This window comes from Propithecus coquereli, unplaced genomic scaffold (assembly GCF_000956105.1).
Source record: "Propithecus coquereli isolate 6110/MARCELLA unplaced genomic scaffold, Pcoq_1.0 Scaffold490, whole genome shotgun sequence".
Classification (NCBI taxonomy): domain Eukaryota; kingdom Metazoa; phylum Chordata; class Mammalia; order Primates; family Indriidae; genus Propithecus; species Propithecus coquereli.
This window is the reverse complement of record NW_012150730.1, coordinates 204,777-222,486: the sequence shown is the minus strand read 5'-3', so window position 1 is coordinate 222,486 and position 17,710 is coordinate 204,777. Positions and strand designations below refer to the sequence as shown.

The 17,710-nt window shown below is 46.0% G+C and overlaps 3 protein-coding genes across 5 annotated transcripts in view; 2 read left to right on the top strand and 1 right to left on the bottom strand.

Moving 5' to 3' along the window:
• The window catches only part of ZNF329 (zinc finger protein 329), a 13,285-nt gene extending 11,152 nt beyond the window's left edge, over positions 1-2,133 (top strand). For all 3 annotated transcript variants that reach the window (XM_012655888.1, XM_012655890.1, XM_012655889.1), the window contains one exon: positions 453-2,133. In XM_012655888.1, the coding sequence (XP_012511342.1) occupies positions 453-2,083 (1,631 nt within the window). In that variant the 3' untranslated portion in view covers positions 2,084-2,133. The remainder of the gene's footprint in view (positions 1-452) is intronic.
• ZNF135 (zinc finger protein 135) overlaps positions 1-17,710 on the bottom strand; it is a 132,795-nt gene that overhangs the window by 47,661 nt on the left and 67,424 nt on the right. Inside the window, 2 exon segments of the mRNA XM_012655863.1 lie at positions 4,936-4,973; positions 11,510-11,524. Of these exon segments, the coding sequence (XP_012511317.1) occupies positions 4,936-4,973; positions 11,510-11,524 (53 nt within the window).
• ZSCAN18 (zinc finger and SCAN domain containing 18) overlaps positions 14,142-17,710 on the top strand; it is a 39,750-nt gene continuing 36,181 nt past the window's right edge. The window contains 2 exon segments of the mRNA XM_012655860.1: positions 14,142-14,190; positions 14,682-14,709. Of these exon segments, the coding sequence (XP_012511314.1) occupies positions 14,142-14,190; positions 14,682-14,709 (77 nt within the window).

The following is a 17,710-nucleotide window of genomic DNA, read 5'->3' as shown; positions in this document are numbered from 1 at the left end:
AGAACTTTCAGGTCTGAGCCTGTGCTGTGTCCCATCCATGAATGCAGAACTCTAACCACAGGGAACTGCATGTTCAGTGCTGTTGTAAGCACCTTGTGAAGTTGGGGCGTTGGAATTGTGTGCTGATAGGCAGTGGGAACAGGGACAAGGATGCAGTGGCCAAGATGGAATTCCAGTGTGAGCTGTGATGCCAGTCTAGGGTCTCCCACATATCAAACTAATCCTTTTGGTGATATTTACCCCTAATACTGTTCCTCCTACCTACTCTCTAGGAAGATGAAAATGCTGTGGGGCTCTTTTCAAATCTGCCCTTGGCTCTCATTTTACCTCCCCTTGTATGGATCTGAATTTTAAAAGGAAAACAAGTAAAAATGCATAGTTGGCCCATCATTATTTTCCATTCCTCTTCCAGATTTAGTTTCATATACCTAAGTCTGCCTTTTCCTTTTCAGCCTGGGGCATGAGACTGAAAATGACAGCTCAGAATATTCGTGAGGAAGAACTATCTTGTGCCATAGAGATGGAAGGATTTACGAAGGAGGTTCCTTGTTTCTCCATTCTAGGGGATGGTTGGGACTGTGAGAACCAGCAGAAACATTTGAGGCGATCATCTTTAACTCCAGAGAAACCAGGGGCTCAGGAAGCAGTTAGTGAATATCCTGGTTTGGGGGAGCATTTGAGTGCAAGCTCAGACCTTTCATCACCTCAGACAGTTCTTACCACAAACGGCTTCCATATACGTGACGCAGATGTTAGAAGTCTGGATTGTGACCCAGCCTTACACAGCTGTCCCAAAAGTTATGCAGCTAAGAGAACTAGTGACAGCGATGCCTACGGAAAAGGCTTCAGCTATTCCATGGAAGTTACTCAATTTGGAAGAAATCAAATGAGAGGGAAACCTTATAGTGAAAATGTTAAATCTTTTAACCATTTTACCTCTCTTGGTCATCAAAAAGTAATGAAAAGAGGCAAGAAACTGTACGAGGGTAAGGACTTTGGGGACATCTTTACCCTGAGCTCATCTCTTAATGAAAACAGGAGGAATCACCCTGGAGAGAAACAGTACAAATGTACCGAATGTGGCAAATGCTTCAAACGGAACTCTTCTCTTGTTTTGCATCACCGAACTCACACTGGAGAGAAACCTTATACCTGTAATGCGTGTGGAAAATCCTTCTCCAAGAACTACAACCTGATTGTGCACCAAAGGATCCATACAGGAGAGAAGCCCTATAAATGCAATAAATGTGGGAAAGCTTTCAGTGATGGGTCAGCTCTAACACAACACCAGAGAATTCACACGGGTGAGAAACCTTATGAATGTCTAGAATGTGGAAAAACCTTCAACCGGAATTCATCCCTGATTTTGCATCAAAGAACTCATACGGGGGAGAAACCATATAGATGTAATGAGTGTGGGAAACCCTTCACCGACATCTCCCACCTCACTGTGCATCTCAGAATCCACACTGGTGAGAAGCCCTATGAGTGCAGCAAATGTGGAAAGGCTTTCCGAGATGGCTCATACCTTACCCAGCACGAGAGGACTCACACTGGAGAAAAGCCCTTTGAATGTGCAGAGTGCGGGAAATCCTTCAACCGAAACTCTCACCTCATTGTGCATCAAAAGATCCATTCTGGAGAGAAACCTTATGAATGTAAAGAGTGTGGGAAAACATTCATTGAGAGTGCATACCTCATCAGGCACCAAAGGATTCATACTGGTGAGAAGCCCTATGGCTGTAATCAGTGTCAAAAACTTTTTAGGAACATTGCTGGCCTCATTCGGCACCAGAGGACTCATACTGGTGAGAAGCCCTATGAGTGTAATCAGTGTGGCAAAGCTTTCAGGGACAGCTCCTGTCTGACCAAGCACCAGAGAATTCACACCAAGGAGACCCCATATCAGTGTCTAGAATGTGGGAAGTCCTTCAAACAGAACTCTCACTTGGCAGTACATCAGAGACTCCATAGCAGGGAGGGACCCAGCCAATGTCCTCAATGTGGGAAAATATTCAGAAAGAGCTCATCTCTTGTCCGACATCAAAGGACACACCCTGGAGAGCAACCCATGGAAACATAATGAACGTGGGCCTCTCCCAACTTGCTCTCAGAATCTTACGTGAAGGTGTGTCTTCAGATGTGACTTCTCCCTGGTCAGTAGAAAAGATTTTTTTTTTTTTTAAGAGATGGGATCTTGCTATGTTGCTCAGGCTGGTCTCAAACTCCTGGCTTCAAGCGATCCTCCTCCCTTGGCCTCCCAAAGTATTGGGATTACAGGCATGAGCCACTGTGCCCAACAGAATTCTTTAAGCCATCCAGTGAATTGATGAATGTGAGACATTCCTTAGCCATATTATTGAATCTATTCGTTGGGGAATTCCTGGAGGGAACATAGGATGGTAATAAATGTGGACAAAGCTTCAGGGATGATTCAGCCTATGCCAAACATGACAGCACATACACTGGAATAAAACATGAATATGTGAGGAAGGTACTTCCATTGAGATATCTACCCACTTCTGCATCAGAGTTTTTAAACTAGAAAGAACCTGTGAAGGTATTCGGTATGTAATCGGTATGAGGAATCCTTTAATAGGGAGTTTCCACCTTATTGTACATAAGCAAACTCTTAATAGAATCAGACCTTTTAAATATAATCAGGAAGAGAAGCTTTTGGTAGGAGCTCTTACTATCTTTTCTGTGTCAGCAAACAGGTATTGGTGAGAGATCCTGTACAACACCCCACCCACAGCACTACAGAACTGTAGTTAGGTTTTGCTATTTGAAAGCATTTCTGTGTTTGAGTCCTGACAGAGTGCTCAGGACTTGTTTTGGAAGGGGAGACTCGATGAAGGAATTGCTTGTGACTGAACAGCAAAGTCGGCCCTCTTAAAGCTAAAAAAGGCTCATGCTAAGATGGAAAGAGCTGCTTCTAATAAACACAATTTGTTCTTTTAGTTGTTGAAACAAAAAATACTGAGTTGTTATGTTTATGTTATGACCCCCCTCAGCACCATCGTTATTCATTTAGGACACGTCTACTTTGTCCCATTCAGCTTCTCTGAACCATAATTATAAAGGTTTTGTTGCCATGTTGAAAATGCTTATAATATGGTAAAAAGGAGGTGTAAGAAGGTTTGCTGTCTTTACAGCTGTGTAAACAGATGTGCACATATAAACATAGATTGGAAGTGAATGATGAAATAAACATGGTTTCCTTGTGGAACTGGAATTGTGTATGTTTTTTTCCCCTCTATTATAGATTATACATTTTGGTATAATAATTTGATAATGACTAAATAAAGTCAAGCCAAAAGGTGAACTGGGGGTTTCTCTGGAACCTCTTTGCCGGTAGAGGCTGGATCAGGGATCCAGGGCAGCGGGAAGCATGGTGGGGGGGCCCAGGCAGAAGCTCCTCTGGAACCAGAGCATCCACAGCCCAGGGCATGAGAATCATTTTCTTCTATGGAACTTGGATTATGAGGGGTGCCATTGTGGAGGAGAGAGTGGGTCTCAGAAGGGGGAGCAGGAGGCTGCAGAGAAGTCTGGGGTGACCCTGGAATGTCCCTTCCAAGGTGGTGCATTGCTGGCCAAGTGAAATAGTCAAGCTGGTCAACACAGCCTCAGAGCTCTGTGAATGGATCCCCTTGGAATTTCGACTGTGGAGGGCAAGTGAAAGCCACTCGGAGCTCATGAAGGCTGTGAGTTGCATGAGTTAGAACCCAGCCAGGCATCTGTGGCTTCTCCACGTGGGTGCCCTTCCCTGACAGGAAGAACCTCAGATAAACCCCACAGGGGAAGTGGAGTCCCCACCTGCCTCCAGTGCAGCCCATCCCGTGGTCCTTGGACGTGTGGGCAGGCTTTTTGTGAAGACTGGCTGGTCCATGCGTGTGGACGTCCTTTTCTTTCTGTGAAGAGGGTCCTTTCATCAGATTCTCGAAAGAGTGGGTAAGCAATCCTGATCCTTAAGTTTGTTGGAGTTGAGTTCTGAACTGCTGTCTCAAGATGAGCTGCTTTGGGAGCATAGCAGGCCTCAGTGCGTGGCACGTGGCCTCTTCCCAGGCAGCGTTAGCTGAAGAGAAATGTGGAACAAGTTTTCCTGCCCCATCAAATCCATTTCTCTCCAAGTGCACCCTTCTCTATAAATGCTCCAACCACCCCCAGAGTTGCAAGCCAGGAGATGGGAGAGAAAGGAAAGAAAGAGGAGAAGAAACCTCAGCGAGAAGGAACAAGGTAGCCGTGTCTAGAAATATCCCTCTGCAGATTCAGTCCCGTCTCATCCTTGACACTCCCAGTCTCACATTCAGCTGTCTTGTCCCCAGATTTCTTCACCAGATACTTCTCTTTTGGGTCCAAAGGGTGGGCAGAACTTTGGGCTGGGTTTTAGCTGAAGTTTCAGGGGTTAAATGGATCCCACTCTGCATGCAGTCAAGCTGCATGCAGTGCCTCTCCCCACGGGGAAAAGTACAGTGGCCAGACAGTGAAGATAGCAAGTGCAGGACTGGAATGGGTGAGCTCCCTGGGCTTGGCAGCATCGAGGTTCTGGGACTGTGACCTCGTGTCTCCAGCGTGCTGGGATTCTATGGACCTGACCTCAGGCCAGCAGGGAGGGCCTTCCGGCAGCCGTGCCCTCTCCCAGGTGTGTCTCCTCTCACGCCTGCTGTCTAACTGCAGCCTCCACAGCACAGCCTTCCTCCTAAGATGCGGCCGACCCGCACCAGCCATGTTGGCTGTGTCACAGGGGAGGGTGGGCAGCCAGCCTTGGCAGCTAGGAGAGAGTTAACTCCAGTATTGAGAGACGGAGAGAGGAGAGAGGAGGTGGGTAATGGAGGCAGGGGAGGGGAGGGAAGAGAATGGCCCTGGGAAAGCGTTTGGAGAAATGGAGTCCCCCATGCATCAGTGATTGCTTGGTGGGGCCCTTCACTGGGCCACCTCGGATCGGGAGAGGGTGGTGCTGTGTCCCAGGGACCCTGGCAACAGGGTGGGGCTTGTGTTGTCCAGAAGGCTGTCCAGAGATCTGTGTGTGCGTGCTTTCCATGTAACCCACATAAAGACAAGTACACTGACTGCTCAGCCCAACTTTAATCAGGCCCCCCGAGTCCTCTGCTCGATGAAGCCTGACCTTGGGCTTCTCTCTCTGTCCTTGTAGGATCCAGGTTAAGAAAGAATCCTGCTAAGTTAGAAGAGTTTAGCAAAAATCCTCCCTCCACCCTTGATACCTGATTGAGTTCCTGATCCCCCACCCTCAGTATCTTCTCACCGTGGTCTGCCTTCAGCAAATTATTGCCTAACAAGAATTCCACCCTCATCCCTGATGTCTTCTCTTAGTAATTTTCCATCCACTGACCCCCATTCGTCCTTGTCGGAATTGACGTGAGTCCGGTCTCTCTGAAGCCCTACCTACAAAATCGCATTGTGGTAGCCCCCTTGAGCAAGGTCTGCCTTACTGTGTGTTCTGTACGAAGGAATCAGGCAGCATGTTCTGTTGCTCAAGGTTGTACGTTAGACTCATCCATGTTGCTCTATAGTTACAGTTTCTTCTCAATCCATATTCCACTGTATGCATACACTTCGACATAGTTATCTATTCTACTTTAGAGCATTGGTTTTCATCCCATGGTGATTTTGCCCCCATGGGACATGTGGAGACATCTGGGTGGTTGTGATAGAGCATGCGTGGAACCTACCGGCGTCCTGCATGTCGAGGCGAGGGATGGCCCCCACGGCACATTATCCAGCCCAGATTGTGAACAGTGCTGAGGCTGAGATGTATACATTTCTTGTTCATGCTTTGCAAGAACTCCATCATTAAGAAAAAATGGTCTCACATTCCCAGGATATGTACGGTCATTTATAAGTTACAGATGTGTGCCTCTATGGTAACAAGAGTATCTTAAGGCACACAGAAATTCCTGGTGGACTTTCCGGAACCCCCAGGGGCTGGGCTAGGCACTCCACTTTGGCATCTGCTGCTCCAAGTAAAATATGCATGTGTTACAGTGTTAACATGAGCAGCATCTCTGCCTCTTGGTTTCACGTTTCAGATTCTGGGACCGGGGCTCATCTCCAGACCAGCCGTGGCCAGAGGGTGAGCACCCTGAAGAAGAGGTGTCAACCACAGAATTGGAGTGAGTCCACGTGATTTTGTTGTGAACTGTTTTCCCCTTGCTCTTTCATTTTTTTAAAACAGTTTTCTCAAATGAGCAGGAATCACTGCTATAATGAAAATAGAGTAGTACCCCCATATCCCTGGGGGGTACATTCTAAGACCTCCAGTGGATGCCTGAAACCTCAGATAACCCTACAGACAGTTGTCCCTTGGTATCTGTGGGGATTGGTTCTGGGACCTGCCTCAGATGCTCAAGTCTCTGATATAAAACAGCACTGTGTTTGCATATAACCTATGCACATTCTTCCATGTACTTCAGATCATCCCTAGAATACTTATAATACCTAATAGGATATAAATGCTACATAACTAGTTACACTGTATTGTTTAGGGAATAATGACAAGGAAAAAAGTCAGTACATGTTCAGTACAATATTTTAAAATATTTTCAATCCGAGGTTGGTTGAATCCATGGATGTGGAACCCACAGATACAGAGGGCTGACTGTATACTGTTTTTTCTTATACATACATACCTATGATAAAGTTTACTTTATACATTAATCTATAAAATAAGAGTTACTTGGCTGGGTGTGGTGGCTCACGCCTGTTATCCTAGCACTCTGGGAGGCCGAGGTGGGAGGATTCCTTGAGGCCAGGAGTTCAAGAACAGCCTGAGCAAGAGCAAGAAGCCACCTCTACAAATTAGCCAGTTGTGGGGCACACACCTGTAGTCCCAGCTGCTTGGGAGGCTGAGGCAGGGGAATCGCTTGAGCCCAGCAGTTTGAGGTTGCTGTGAGCTAGGATCATGCCACTGCATTCTAGCCAGGGTGACAGAGAGAGACTCTGTCTCAAAAAAAGAGAGAAATAGAAAAAGAAAGAAAGAGAAAAGAAAGAAAAAAGAAAAGGGTAACTTGAACACAAGCACTGTGACACTGTGACAGTCAATCTGATAACCAAGGTGGCTTCTAGACTAACGGGCTGGTGGCGTGTACAGCACGGAGGATTCCTGTCCTGGGCGGGGTGGAGAGGGACAGCATGAGATTTCGTCACGCTACTCCGAACGGCACACAATTTAAAACTCATGAATTGTTTATTTCTGGATTTTCTATTTAATATTTTCAGATCGAGTTTGACTGTGGGTAACTGTGAAAAATGAAACTGTGGATAAGGGGGGCGCCGCTGTAATCCGGTTACAGACGATGGCAATTCCTGACCAGAGAAGAAGCTGTGAGGTGTGGACGGGGTGAGTTCCAGATGGATCCCATGGCAGCCTGGCAGTCGGGAGTGTGGTGTGAGTGGGACGTGGGACAGACAGGATGTTACTCTGGATTATCGGACTGGGGCCCGTCTGACACACAGCCCTTAAAAGCAGAGAACGTTGGCTGGAGTCGGATGTTGAGGAAGAAGAAGGTAGGAAAATCTGAAGCGTAGGGAGGACTCAACTCACTGTTGCTGGTTTTAAAGCTGGAGAGGCCACGAGCCAGCGAGTGTGGGTGGCGTCTAGAAGCTGACCGCTGATCGACAAATGGCAAGAAATGGGGACTTCAGTCCTACAGTCACCGTGGATTTGCTGACAACCTGAATGGGCCTAGAGCTGGATTCTCTCCGAGCCTCCGGATAAGAGCCTGGGCCCACTAACACTTTGATTCCAGCAAAACCCACCTGGACTTCTGACCTCCAGAACGGTGAGATAATGAATTTGTGCTATTTTAAGCTGCTATTAATTTGCGGTAATTTTCTTTTCTTTTCTTTTTCCTTTTGAGATGGGGTCTCACATTGTTGCCCAGCCTGGTCCTAGATTCCTAGGCTCAGATGATCCTCCTGCCTCAGCTTCCTGAGTAGCTGGGACTACAGGTGCAGGCCACTGCACCCAGCAGGTTTGTGGTAATTTTCTACAGCAGCAAGACAAAGCTAAAGAAAATCCTTCTCTGATGTGCCCTGTATTCTTGTAGCTGGCTCCTTGCTAAGGTTCTGGCAGGATCACCACCAGCCCACACCTTGCTTTCATACAAATTAGAAAATCAGCTCCCTTGGGGCAAAAGGAAAACTCTCCACTTGTAGCAGCCCTTGCTTTGGAGACACCAAAACTGGATGCTGGGCTTCATCCTCATCAGGTCTGACACCCAAAGCTATGAAAGACTGAGGCGCGGCAGACACGCACATCCCCCCTTATAGGCCCTACTGACTCATGGCCAGTAAAGCTAGTTTTAGCCATTCATGTTCAGACCCAGACCCTCCCTGTCCTCCCACAGGCCGGGCTGCGGTCCTTTATTAACATGACCGTCCTGTGGTAGGCTGGTGATGATCTCCCAAGTAGGTCTACATCCTAATCCCTGGAACCCTCGAAGGTTAGTTTATATGGCAACGGAACTTTGAGGATGTGATGAAGTTAAGGATTTTGAGATGAAATTATCCTGGATTGTTGGGGTGGGCCCTAAGTGTAATCACAGGGTCCTTGAGAGAGTTCTACGTTCTAAGGTAAGTTCTAAGGTAAGTTTATCACTTAACAGAGGGGTTAAACAGAGATATGTTGGCTCCATATTTATTAGGTTATTGTGAATGGAGACAGGTAGTCTGGAGAGTTTAAACAGGAGCTTGCTTTTAGCCATTTGGGCAGCTGTCTGTTCTAGGGGGCACTCCATTGTCAGCTCTCATCCTGTAGTTTTTAACAGATTCGCTTTGCTTTACAAAGCAAATCCAAACCTTTAGGTCTGAGAAACGTGGCGCCTTGTGGGATACAGTCGCTACTGTCTTTCAGAGACGCCGTTCCGAGTGCAACAGCATTTGAAATGCAAACTAACACGTTCACATATTCCTTCAGGGCAAAGCGCTGCAAAACTCCTAAGACAAATCCTGTCTGCAGACACGTTCATATTAATTCATGGAGCAATAGAATCTCAGAAAAGGATGAAATGCCTCTTAACCTCTCTTCCCCATTCCCTCCCCCTTGGTTGGCCAACGGCAAGACACCTTTCAGCATCATAAAACAAATCCAGAGCCCACAAATTGTAGAAGTTCCAGATGGGCTCTCTCATCCCGTATACAGACTAGGAGGGTGGGGATATATGTAACTATGGCCAGCATGTTCCAAGTTTCTATTAATCTACCTGCTTCTCTGGATTTATTAATGCGGGACATCTCAAAGGAAAGGAAGGAGGTCTAGAGTGTCACAGAGGCAGATACACGTAAGAGTCATCTGTGAGTCTTATGGGAGACACGAGGAAGGGTGGAGGCCCTCCCCACCCAGGTCTCACCTTGGAATACATGAAAGCAGTGAGAGTAGGCTGGTCCACGGTGCAGTTATCTGCTTCTCAGAACACAAAAGGGAGGGGGGATTTCTCCAGGAGCACAGGTCTCTGATAAAGTCCAATATTGTCCGATTGTAACTTTTCATTTCTCTGGGGTAAATGCCCAGGAGTGCAATTGCTGGGCCATATGGTCAGTCTGTTTAACTTGGTGAGAACCTACAAAACTCCTTTCCAAAGCGACTCTACCCCTTTTGTTCCCACCAACAACAAATGAGAGTTCCTGTCACTCCACATCCTCATCAGCACTTGGCATATCGATTTTATTTTTAATTTCAGTTCTGATGGGTGTATAGAGGCTATAAAAGTAATTTTACCCTCTAAAAGGGCAGTTTTTCTGGTGGTGTGTTGTATCAGTTAGCTTAAGCCAAATTATGCTGAAGTAACAAGCGACAGTGAAAACCTCAAAGGCTCCTAACACCCAGGGTTACGTGTGTATTGTGGCTTGCCTCACTTTACTCCGCGTTGCCGGCACCCCAGGGCCCAGGCAGTCCCCCTCTACCTGGGGTATTGTGGGCCTCATGGCAGATGGAAAGAGGACAGGTGGATCCACACAGTGGCTCCAGAAGCTTCTGCTCCGCGGGAGGACACCACACTTTCACTCACCTTTCATTGCTAAAGCAAGTCCACAACCAGGCCTGAAGTCACTGAGGCAGGGATGTACAATCCTCCCTTGAGGAGAGGCAGCAAATATTTTCAATATTTCAATATGATGAAATATTATTCAGTCATACAAAGGATCAAAGTCCTGATCCATGCTACAACATGAAGGAACCTTGAAAACAATCATTATGCTAAGCGAAAGAAGCTAGTCACAAAGGACTGACCACATGTTGTATGATTCCGTTGATACGTAATTTCCGGAACAGGCAAATCCATTGAGACAGAAAGATTAGTGGTTGCCAGGGGCTGGAGAAAGCGGGGAATGGGGAGTCACTATTAATGGAAAAAGGGTGTCTTTTGAGGGTGACGAAAACATTCTGGTATTAGAGAGTTGTGATTGCTGCACAACCTTGTGAAAATAATAAAAACCACTGAATGGTACACTAAAAATTTTTTACTTAAAAATTAATCCATTTTACCAGAAATAACCACTGATTCTTTTGAATTCATTTGGTTACTCGAAGCCTAGACACGTCCATATACTTAAGTATTTGCTATTTTCTTCTACCAGGACTTGACTACTCTCAACCCATTATCTTTCAAGGTTTTAGGTGTTGCTCATGTAAATGTGAATTTTTTATTTGGCAAAGGCGGTCTTGCTCTCCACACTTGTCTCTTCTCCAGTTGCTGTGCATGAAGGGATTCCACACACGGCCTTATTGCTTCTCCCTGGTATTTTTCACAGTGGAGGGGGTCTCTCCTCCCTAAATCCCACCCTCTGTCAGTCCATGACATGGCCCACCCTGGCTTCCCTCCTCCCTTCTCAACCATTTCTTCTTCATCTGGCTGCCTAGTTTCCCTCTGTTTTTCCCACGTCTCTGGGTCTCCATGCTGGTTGCTCTTCTCTGCTCAGGTAATATGCTCCAAGGCCTACGAGGCTGTGTGTGCCTCCTCCCCACACCCATGTCCCCTCCCGCATCAGCACATGCTGCTCCCCCGTGGGGCAGTCTTCTCTCACCACCCCTTGCTTAATCCCTCCTCCTCTTGAAGCCCTCTGTTCTTTTGTTCTTTTCCCTGTTACGGTTCACACATTGATGTTGTCACGATTGTTTGATAAATGTCCATCTTGCTTCAGACAGCTCCATGTGAACACATGGTCTGTAGTGCTCACCATTAGCCCCTATGGGACCAACCTGCTCAAATCTGAGATGCTCATCAAACGTTTGTTGATTGAATGAATGGAACTGGAAGACATTTTCCAAGACATTAATAATGATTGCTGGTGACAGGTGAGATTCCGGATGCTATTTTTTGGGTTCATACTTTTCTTTACATTCCAGGTCTTCTTTTTCTTTTCTTCTTTTTTTATTTTCCCCCAGAGAGGAAGGATCACTTTAGAATTGAAAAACAAAGATGCACACCAAAGGTACGGCTGCCCACTGTTCACTGTGCTGGTTCACTTTCATGTCACTCTTTTGGTTCAACACGCACACATTGAGTGCCTGCTGCAGGATTCTAAGGGCTGGGGGTACAGCAGAAAACAGAACAAGGAGTTTACAGTCCACTGGGAGACATACATCAGTACAACGTGTTATTTTTCAGATGGCAGTCAATGCCTTAGGGAGAAATAATGCAGAGAAAGGGGACAGGGAGTGCGTGTGTTGGACAGGGGCAGTTGCAATTTTAAATAGAGCTCAGGGAAGGCCACACTGAGAAGGATATTTGAGAAGTGATCTGTGGGAGGTGAGGGCAGGTATTGGGGGACAAAGATCCCCACAGAGGGAACAGCAATTGCACAGGCTGGGAGATGAGAACATGCCTGGCATGTTTAGGAATAGTGGGGAGGCCACTGTGACTGGGACTGGAAGATGGGAAGAGATGGGGCTGGTGGGTGATGGGGCTATTTATTAAGACATTATTGCCATGCCAAAAAAAATTATGAATTAAGATAACTGTGGTAACCTGTATTATCGTTGAAAATATTTGCTGCCTCTCCTCAAGGGAGGATTGTACATCCCTGCCTCAGTGACTTCAGGCCTGGTGGTGGACTTGCTTTAGCAATGAAAGGTGAGTCAAAGTGTGGTGTCCTCCCGCGGAGCAGAAGCTTCTGGAGCCCCTGTGTGGATCCACCTGTCCTCTTTCCATCTGCCATGAGGCCCACAATACCCCAGGTAGAGGGGGATTGCCTGGGCCCTGGCTATATCATATTTTGTTTATCCATTCATTAGTTGATGGACATTTGTGTTGTTTCCACTTTTAGCTATTTCGAATAATGCTGCTCTGAACATTTATGTACAAATTTTTTGTGTTGATATATGTTTTCAGTACTCTTGTGTAGATACCTAGGAATGGAACTGCCAGGTCACATGGTAACTCTATGTTAACCTTTTGAGAAACTGCCAGATTTGTCCAAAGCAGCTGCATCATTTTATATTCCTACCAGCATTGTTTGAGTATTTTGATTTCTCCACATCCTTACCAACACTAGTTATTTGTCTTTTTTATTATAGCCATCCTAGTAGGTGTGAAATGATATCTCATGGTTTTATAGACATTTAAAATAGTTAAAATCCAGTGGTCGTACCGCACATTATACAAAGAGTCTGCAAATTTTTCTGCAAAGGGAAACATCATGAATATTTTAGACTGTGCACCATGTAATCTCTGCTACAACTCAACTATACAACCATTTTAGTGTGAAAGCCACTGTAGACAATCTGCAAACAAATCTGAACACAAATGGTTGTGTTCCAATAAAATTTTATTTATGCACTCTAAAATTTGAATTTCATATCATCTTCATGTGTCATGAAATATTATTCTTTAAAAATTTTTTAACCATTCCAAAATGTAAAAAACACTCTTTTCTCTTGGGCCATATATAAACAGACATGGACTGGATTTGACCCATGGGTTATCATTTGAGGACCCCTGCCATGTACATAAATCATTTCCTAAGGACTCCTGCTCTAAGTGGGAAAGGCAAAATGATAAAGCTTCCAGAGGAAAATGCAGAAGTTGTGTGTGATTTTGGCATATGCAAACATTTCTTAACCAAATCAAGGAAGATTGATAAACATGGTTATATTAAGAACTTGTGTTCATTATGTAAGGCATCGTATCTAGAGGCAAAAAAAGAGGATAAAATGAAAAAAGCATAAAAAAAGAACTTGTGTTGACTATGCAAGTGAAAAGGCAAATGACAGAGTGGGAGAAGACCACTGTGGCTCACAGATCCCACCAAAGTCTGGTTTCCAGAATACATAAAGAACTCAGTGTCTCGATAAGAATGAAGACCCGAGTGAGAGAAAAGTTGGCAAATGACTTGAACGGGCACCCTCACGAATGAGGAAATCCAAATGGCCAGTAAATACATGCAAATGTGTCCAATTTCATTACTCACTAGAGAAACCACAATGAGGTAACACTTCACACCACCCTAATGGCTACAATGAAGACAACAGCTAGTACCATGTGTTGACAAGGGTGTAGAACTGGGACTCTTATTTTCGACTGCGGTTCATCAACTAGTCTTGCCTCCTAACCTGAACATCTGCACCCAGGAACAAGCAGCTGCAGTCCTAGCTATTCACCTGACAGACGTGCGAACACGCGCTCACCGAAAGACACACCCTGGACGTTCACAGCAGGCTCGTCTGTAGTAACTCCAAATTGCAAACAGCCCCAATGGCCGTCCACAGGAGGAAAGATGAATGGAGTATTATACGACCATGTAAAAGAGGGAGCCACGGCCACCAGGGCAGCTGAGGACGCTAAGAGGAAGCGCTAGGCACGAAAGAACCCACGAGCACGACTCCGCGCGGATGAGTTCGCGGGGGACCACGCCTGTCCGTGGGGGCCCGGAGCTGGGGTGATTGAGGAATGGGCAGTCTCGGGGACGAGCGCCGGGCAGCCCCAGTGTGCCCCCGGCGTTTCTCTGTTGTCAGCGGGGAGGGAAGACGAAAACCAGGGTGAAAGGAAACGCAGCACCCCGTTCCCAGTGCCGGGGAAACCCGGCCACAGCAACCTGCACTCCGCCTGCTAAGCCTCCGCCCTCGACGTCTAGCGTCTTCCGGAAAGCCGCATCCGGGAACCCAGCGCTTGCGCTTGCGCTTGCGCATGCGCAGAGTCCGGAGCTGCGCCGACGTGGACGCTGTGGCGGCGAGAGGTGAGTCCGCCCTCTTGCGGCCAGCGGGGCCTTGGTTCCCCTCACAGCCCCCGGAGTCGCGGAGACGAGGCTTAGGCCTGGGTATGGCGGGCGTCAGGGGATCCAGAAAAGCAAGGACTGGGTGGCGGTCCTGTTCCGGGGGCCGCTGGCTTGGGGTCCCAGGCGGGGCCAGGCTGCGGGCCTCTCAGCGCCCGGCGCGGACCCTTCTCTCTCCGTCCCCGCTCCGGGCGGGGGCGGGTCCCCTCCTTTCCCCCTTTCCTTGGCTCGGGCTCCCTGGTCTTCTCCCTTCTCTGCGGGCGCGGGTCGCCATTTGTCCCCCGGGCTGTGGACACCCCTCGGACACGCCTCTCTTCTCCCTCCTCACGGGGTTGGGTTTGGACTACCTGTTCCGTTTCTTGCGTCCCGCTCCCGAAGACGCTGTCCCCTCTTCTCGTCCTCCTTCGCCAGCAACCCTTTGGCTGCCTCCTCTTCCCTCCCCTCTGCTCCCCAAGACCGCGTCCGCTCCCTGCGCTTGCGGGGGTGCGTGAACGCTTCCTTCCCTTTCCCACCGACCGTGAACTCCGCCAACCAGGCTTCCTCCCCTCGCTGGGTGCCGACTCCGCCGACTGCTCTGCATGCCTCGCTCGCGTTTGCAGACTGGGTTATGCCTCCCCACAAACCTCTCATGCCCAGAAGCTGACCCCTGGGGACAGGAATCCCAGGCTTTAGGGTCCTGATCTGGGCATCTGGTTTCCCCCAAACCCAGTCCTTCTAGTGTCTTGTACATAGTGACTCCTTCCACCCACAGTCCTCAATGGCTACCTGGATGTTTCTCTTTTCCCCGCCCCCCACATCGTCCCTGTCCAAAATTCCATTCCTCTATCCCTAAGAAATTTCCAGAATTCAACGACTTCATCACACCCCTTCTCCCTGGTACAGGCACCTTCCTGCTCCCCGCCTCTTCCTTCCCCAGGATGCACTGGGAGCCTGTCAGATCGTGTCCCTCCTCTACTTTAAACCCTGTCCTCACCCGGTAACAGCCAGCATCTTTACAACCCCTAGGACTGGGCTGCTGGCCCAGCAACTGTTCGCTGCTGGGATGCAGGTGATAAGGAGCTTGCATTAGAGTGAAAATCAGAGCCCTGGCTTCTTCCTGGGGCAGTTCGTTCTCTGAAGTTGCTTGGTTTTTGAGTCATGGGCAGTGGGTGGAGATTGGGACAGCCAGGGATACCAGCCCTAACTCAGACACTGGATCAGACCTGCCTCAGACCTGGATCATCCAGGTTTCTGTGCTTCCTGAGTTTGAAGAGAGAGTGAGTGATAGAGAGACATTCTGCATTTGGTTCTTTCCCTGTGTTCTGTCCTGCATCAAAACCTACCATCTGGAAAGGACTTTATGAGTTTTGCGTTTTCCCAGGGTGGTAACTCCATGGTATTTTTTTAAACAGCTCCCAGTTAGCATCATATTTTTCCCCACTAGAACACTTATGACCATCTCTTTAACACCTTTTGAGAAAGCTATTGTAAAGTCATTCTCATCAAGGTGTTAATGAATGCTAATCTTTGATGGAGTACCTCTCTAAGAAGCACTTATATTTCCCCTGCCTACTTTCTATTTTGACAGGTTTCTAAAATACTCTAACAGAACAGTAGAAAAAAAGAGTGTAATGAATGCCTGTCACCCAACCCTAGATTCACCAATTAGTGTTTTATATGCATGTAATGTATGACTGTTATGTATTATGTGTTGATAATGTGTATTGTGTGTATATGTGAATATATACATATTTGTGTATATATGTATATATATTTATATGTGGGGTATATTATGCATACATATATATTTTTGTGTATGTATTTATGTGCATATTACATGTATATTTGTGAGTATATACGTATGTATATTCACAAGCCCATGTGTTTTTTATATTTATATATGTGTGTATATATGTTTACATGTATATGTAATTGTGTATTTACTTATGTGTGTATATGTATGTATATTTCTTTATGTGTTTGTAACCATTTGAAAGTAAGAAGAACACTTCACCCCTAAATATTTCAGGACATACATTCTAAGAATAAGGACATTGTTTTGCATAACCGTATGATACGATTGTCACACCTAAGAAAATGAGCAATAATTTCCTGTTATCCTCTGATAACCCACTCCTTTTCACATTTTCCCGGTCGTCCCTAGTAGTATTATACTATTATTTTTGAGTTGAGTCTTATCAAGGCTCTTGCATTGTTTCTTTTTAAACTTTTTATTCTGAAATAATTATAGATTCACAGGAGGATGCGAAGAAATGTACAGAAAAGTACTGCGCACCTTTCCACCTAACCTCTCCCAATGTTAAAATTTTGCGTAAATGCTAGAATGATTACTTGTATCAAAATCAGAAAATTGACATTGGTACAACCTATAGAGCTTATTCCGATTTCACTAATTATACGTGCACTCATTTGTGTGTGTAGTAGCTATGTGCAATTTCATGATGTGTAGCTTGGTGTAGTCATGACAATTAAGATACTTGACTGTACCTCACTCCTGAGAATTCTTTGTGCTACTCCTTTGTAGCCATTGCCACTCCCTATTGCTCTATCTCTAACGTCTGGCAGCCATCAATCTATTCTCCATCTCTGTATCTATGTTAACAAATGTTATATAAATGGAGTCATGAAATATTTATTCTTTTGAGATTGGATTTTTTTTTTTTACATGGCATAATTTCTTTAAGGTCTATCCAAGTTGTTGTATGTATCAGTAGTTGCTTCTTTTTTACTGGTGAGTAGTATTCCATGGTGTCTTAGTCCGTTTTGTGCTAGTAAAACAGAATACTTGAGATTGGGTAATTTATAAAGATCAGAAATTTATTCCTCATAGTTCTAGAGGCTGGAAGTCCAAGATCAAGGCACCAGCATTTGGTCTGGTGAGGGCCTTCTTGCTGTGTCCTCACATGGCAGAAGGGTGAAAGAAAGCGAACCCACTCATGACCTAAACACTTCCCAAAAGGCCACACCTTCCAACGCTGTTGCATTGGGGATTTAAGTTTTCAACACATGAATTTTGGAGGGGACACATTCAAACCACGCACATGGTATGGATGTGCTAAGGTTTAACCATTCACTCGTTGAAAGACATTGGGGTAGCTTCTAGTTTGGGGCTGTTATGAATAAAGTGACTGCAACATTTGTTTAGAAGTTTTTTTGTGAACCTTCATAAGTCTGCATTTCTCTGGGATATAGCCCCAAGAGTGCAATTGCTGAGTCATATAGTAGGTTCATTTTTAGTTTTATAAGAAACTGTAAAATTATTTTCCAGAGTGGCTTTACCATTTTATATCCCTATCACCAATGTATGAGTGATTAAATTCCTGTAAATCTTTAAATAGCATTCAGTGTTAGTATTATTTTTTAATTTAGCCATCCTGATAGGTATGTAGTGACGTCTCATTGTGGTTTTAATTTGCATTTCCCTAATGATTAATGGTGTTCAGCATCTTTTCGTGTGCTTATCTGCCATGTTATGTCCTCTTCA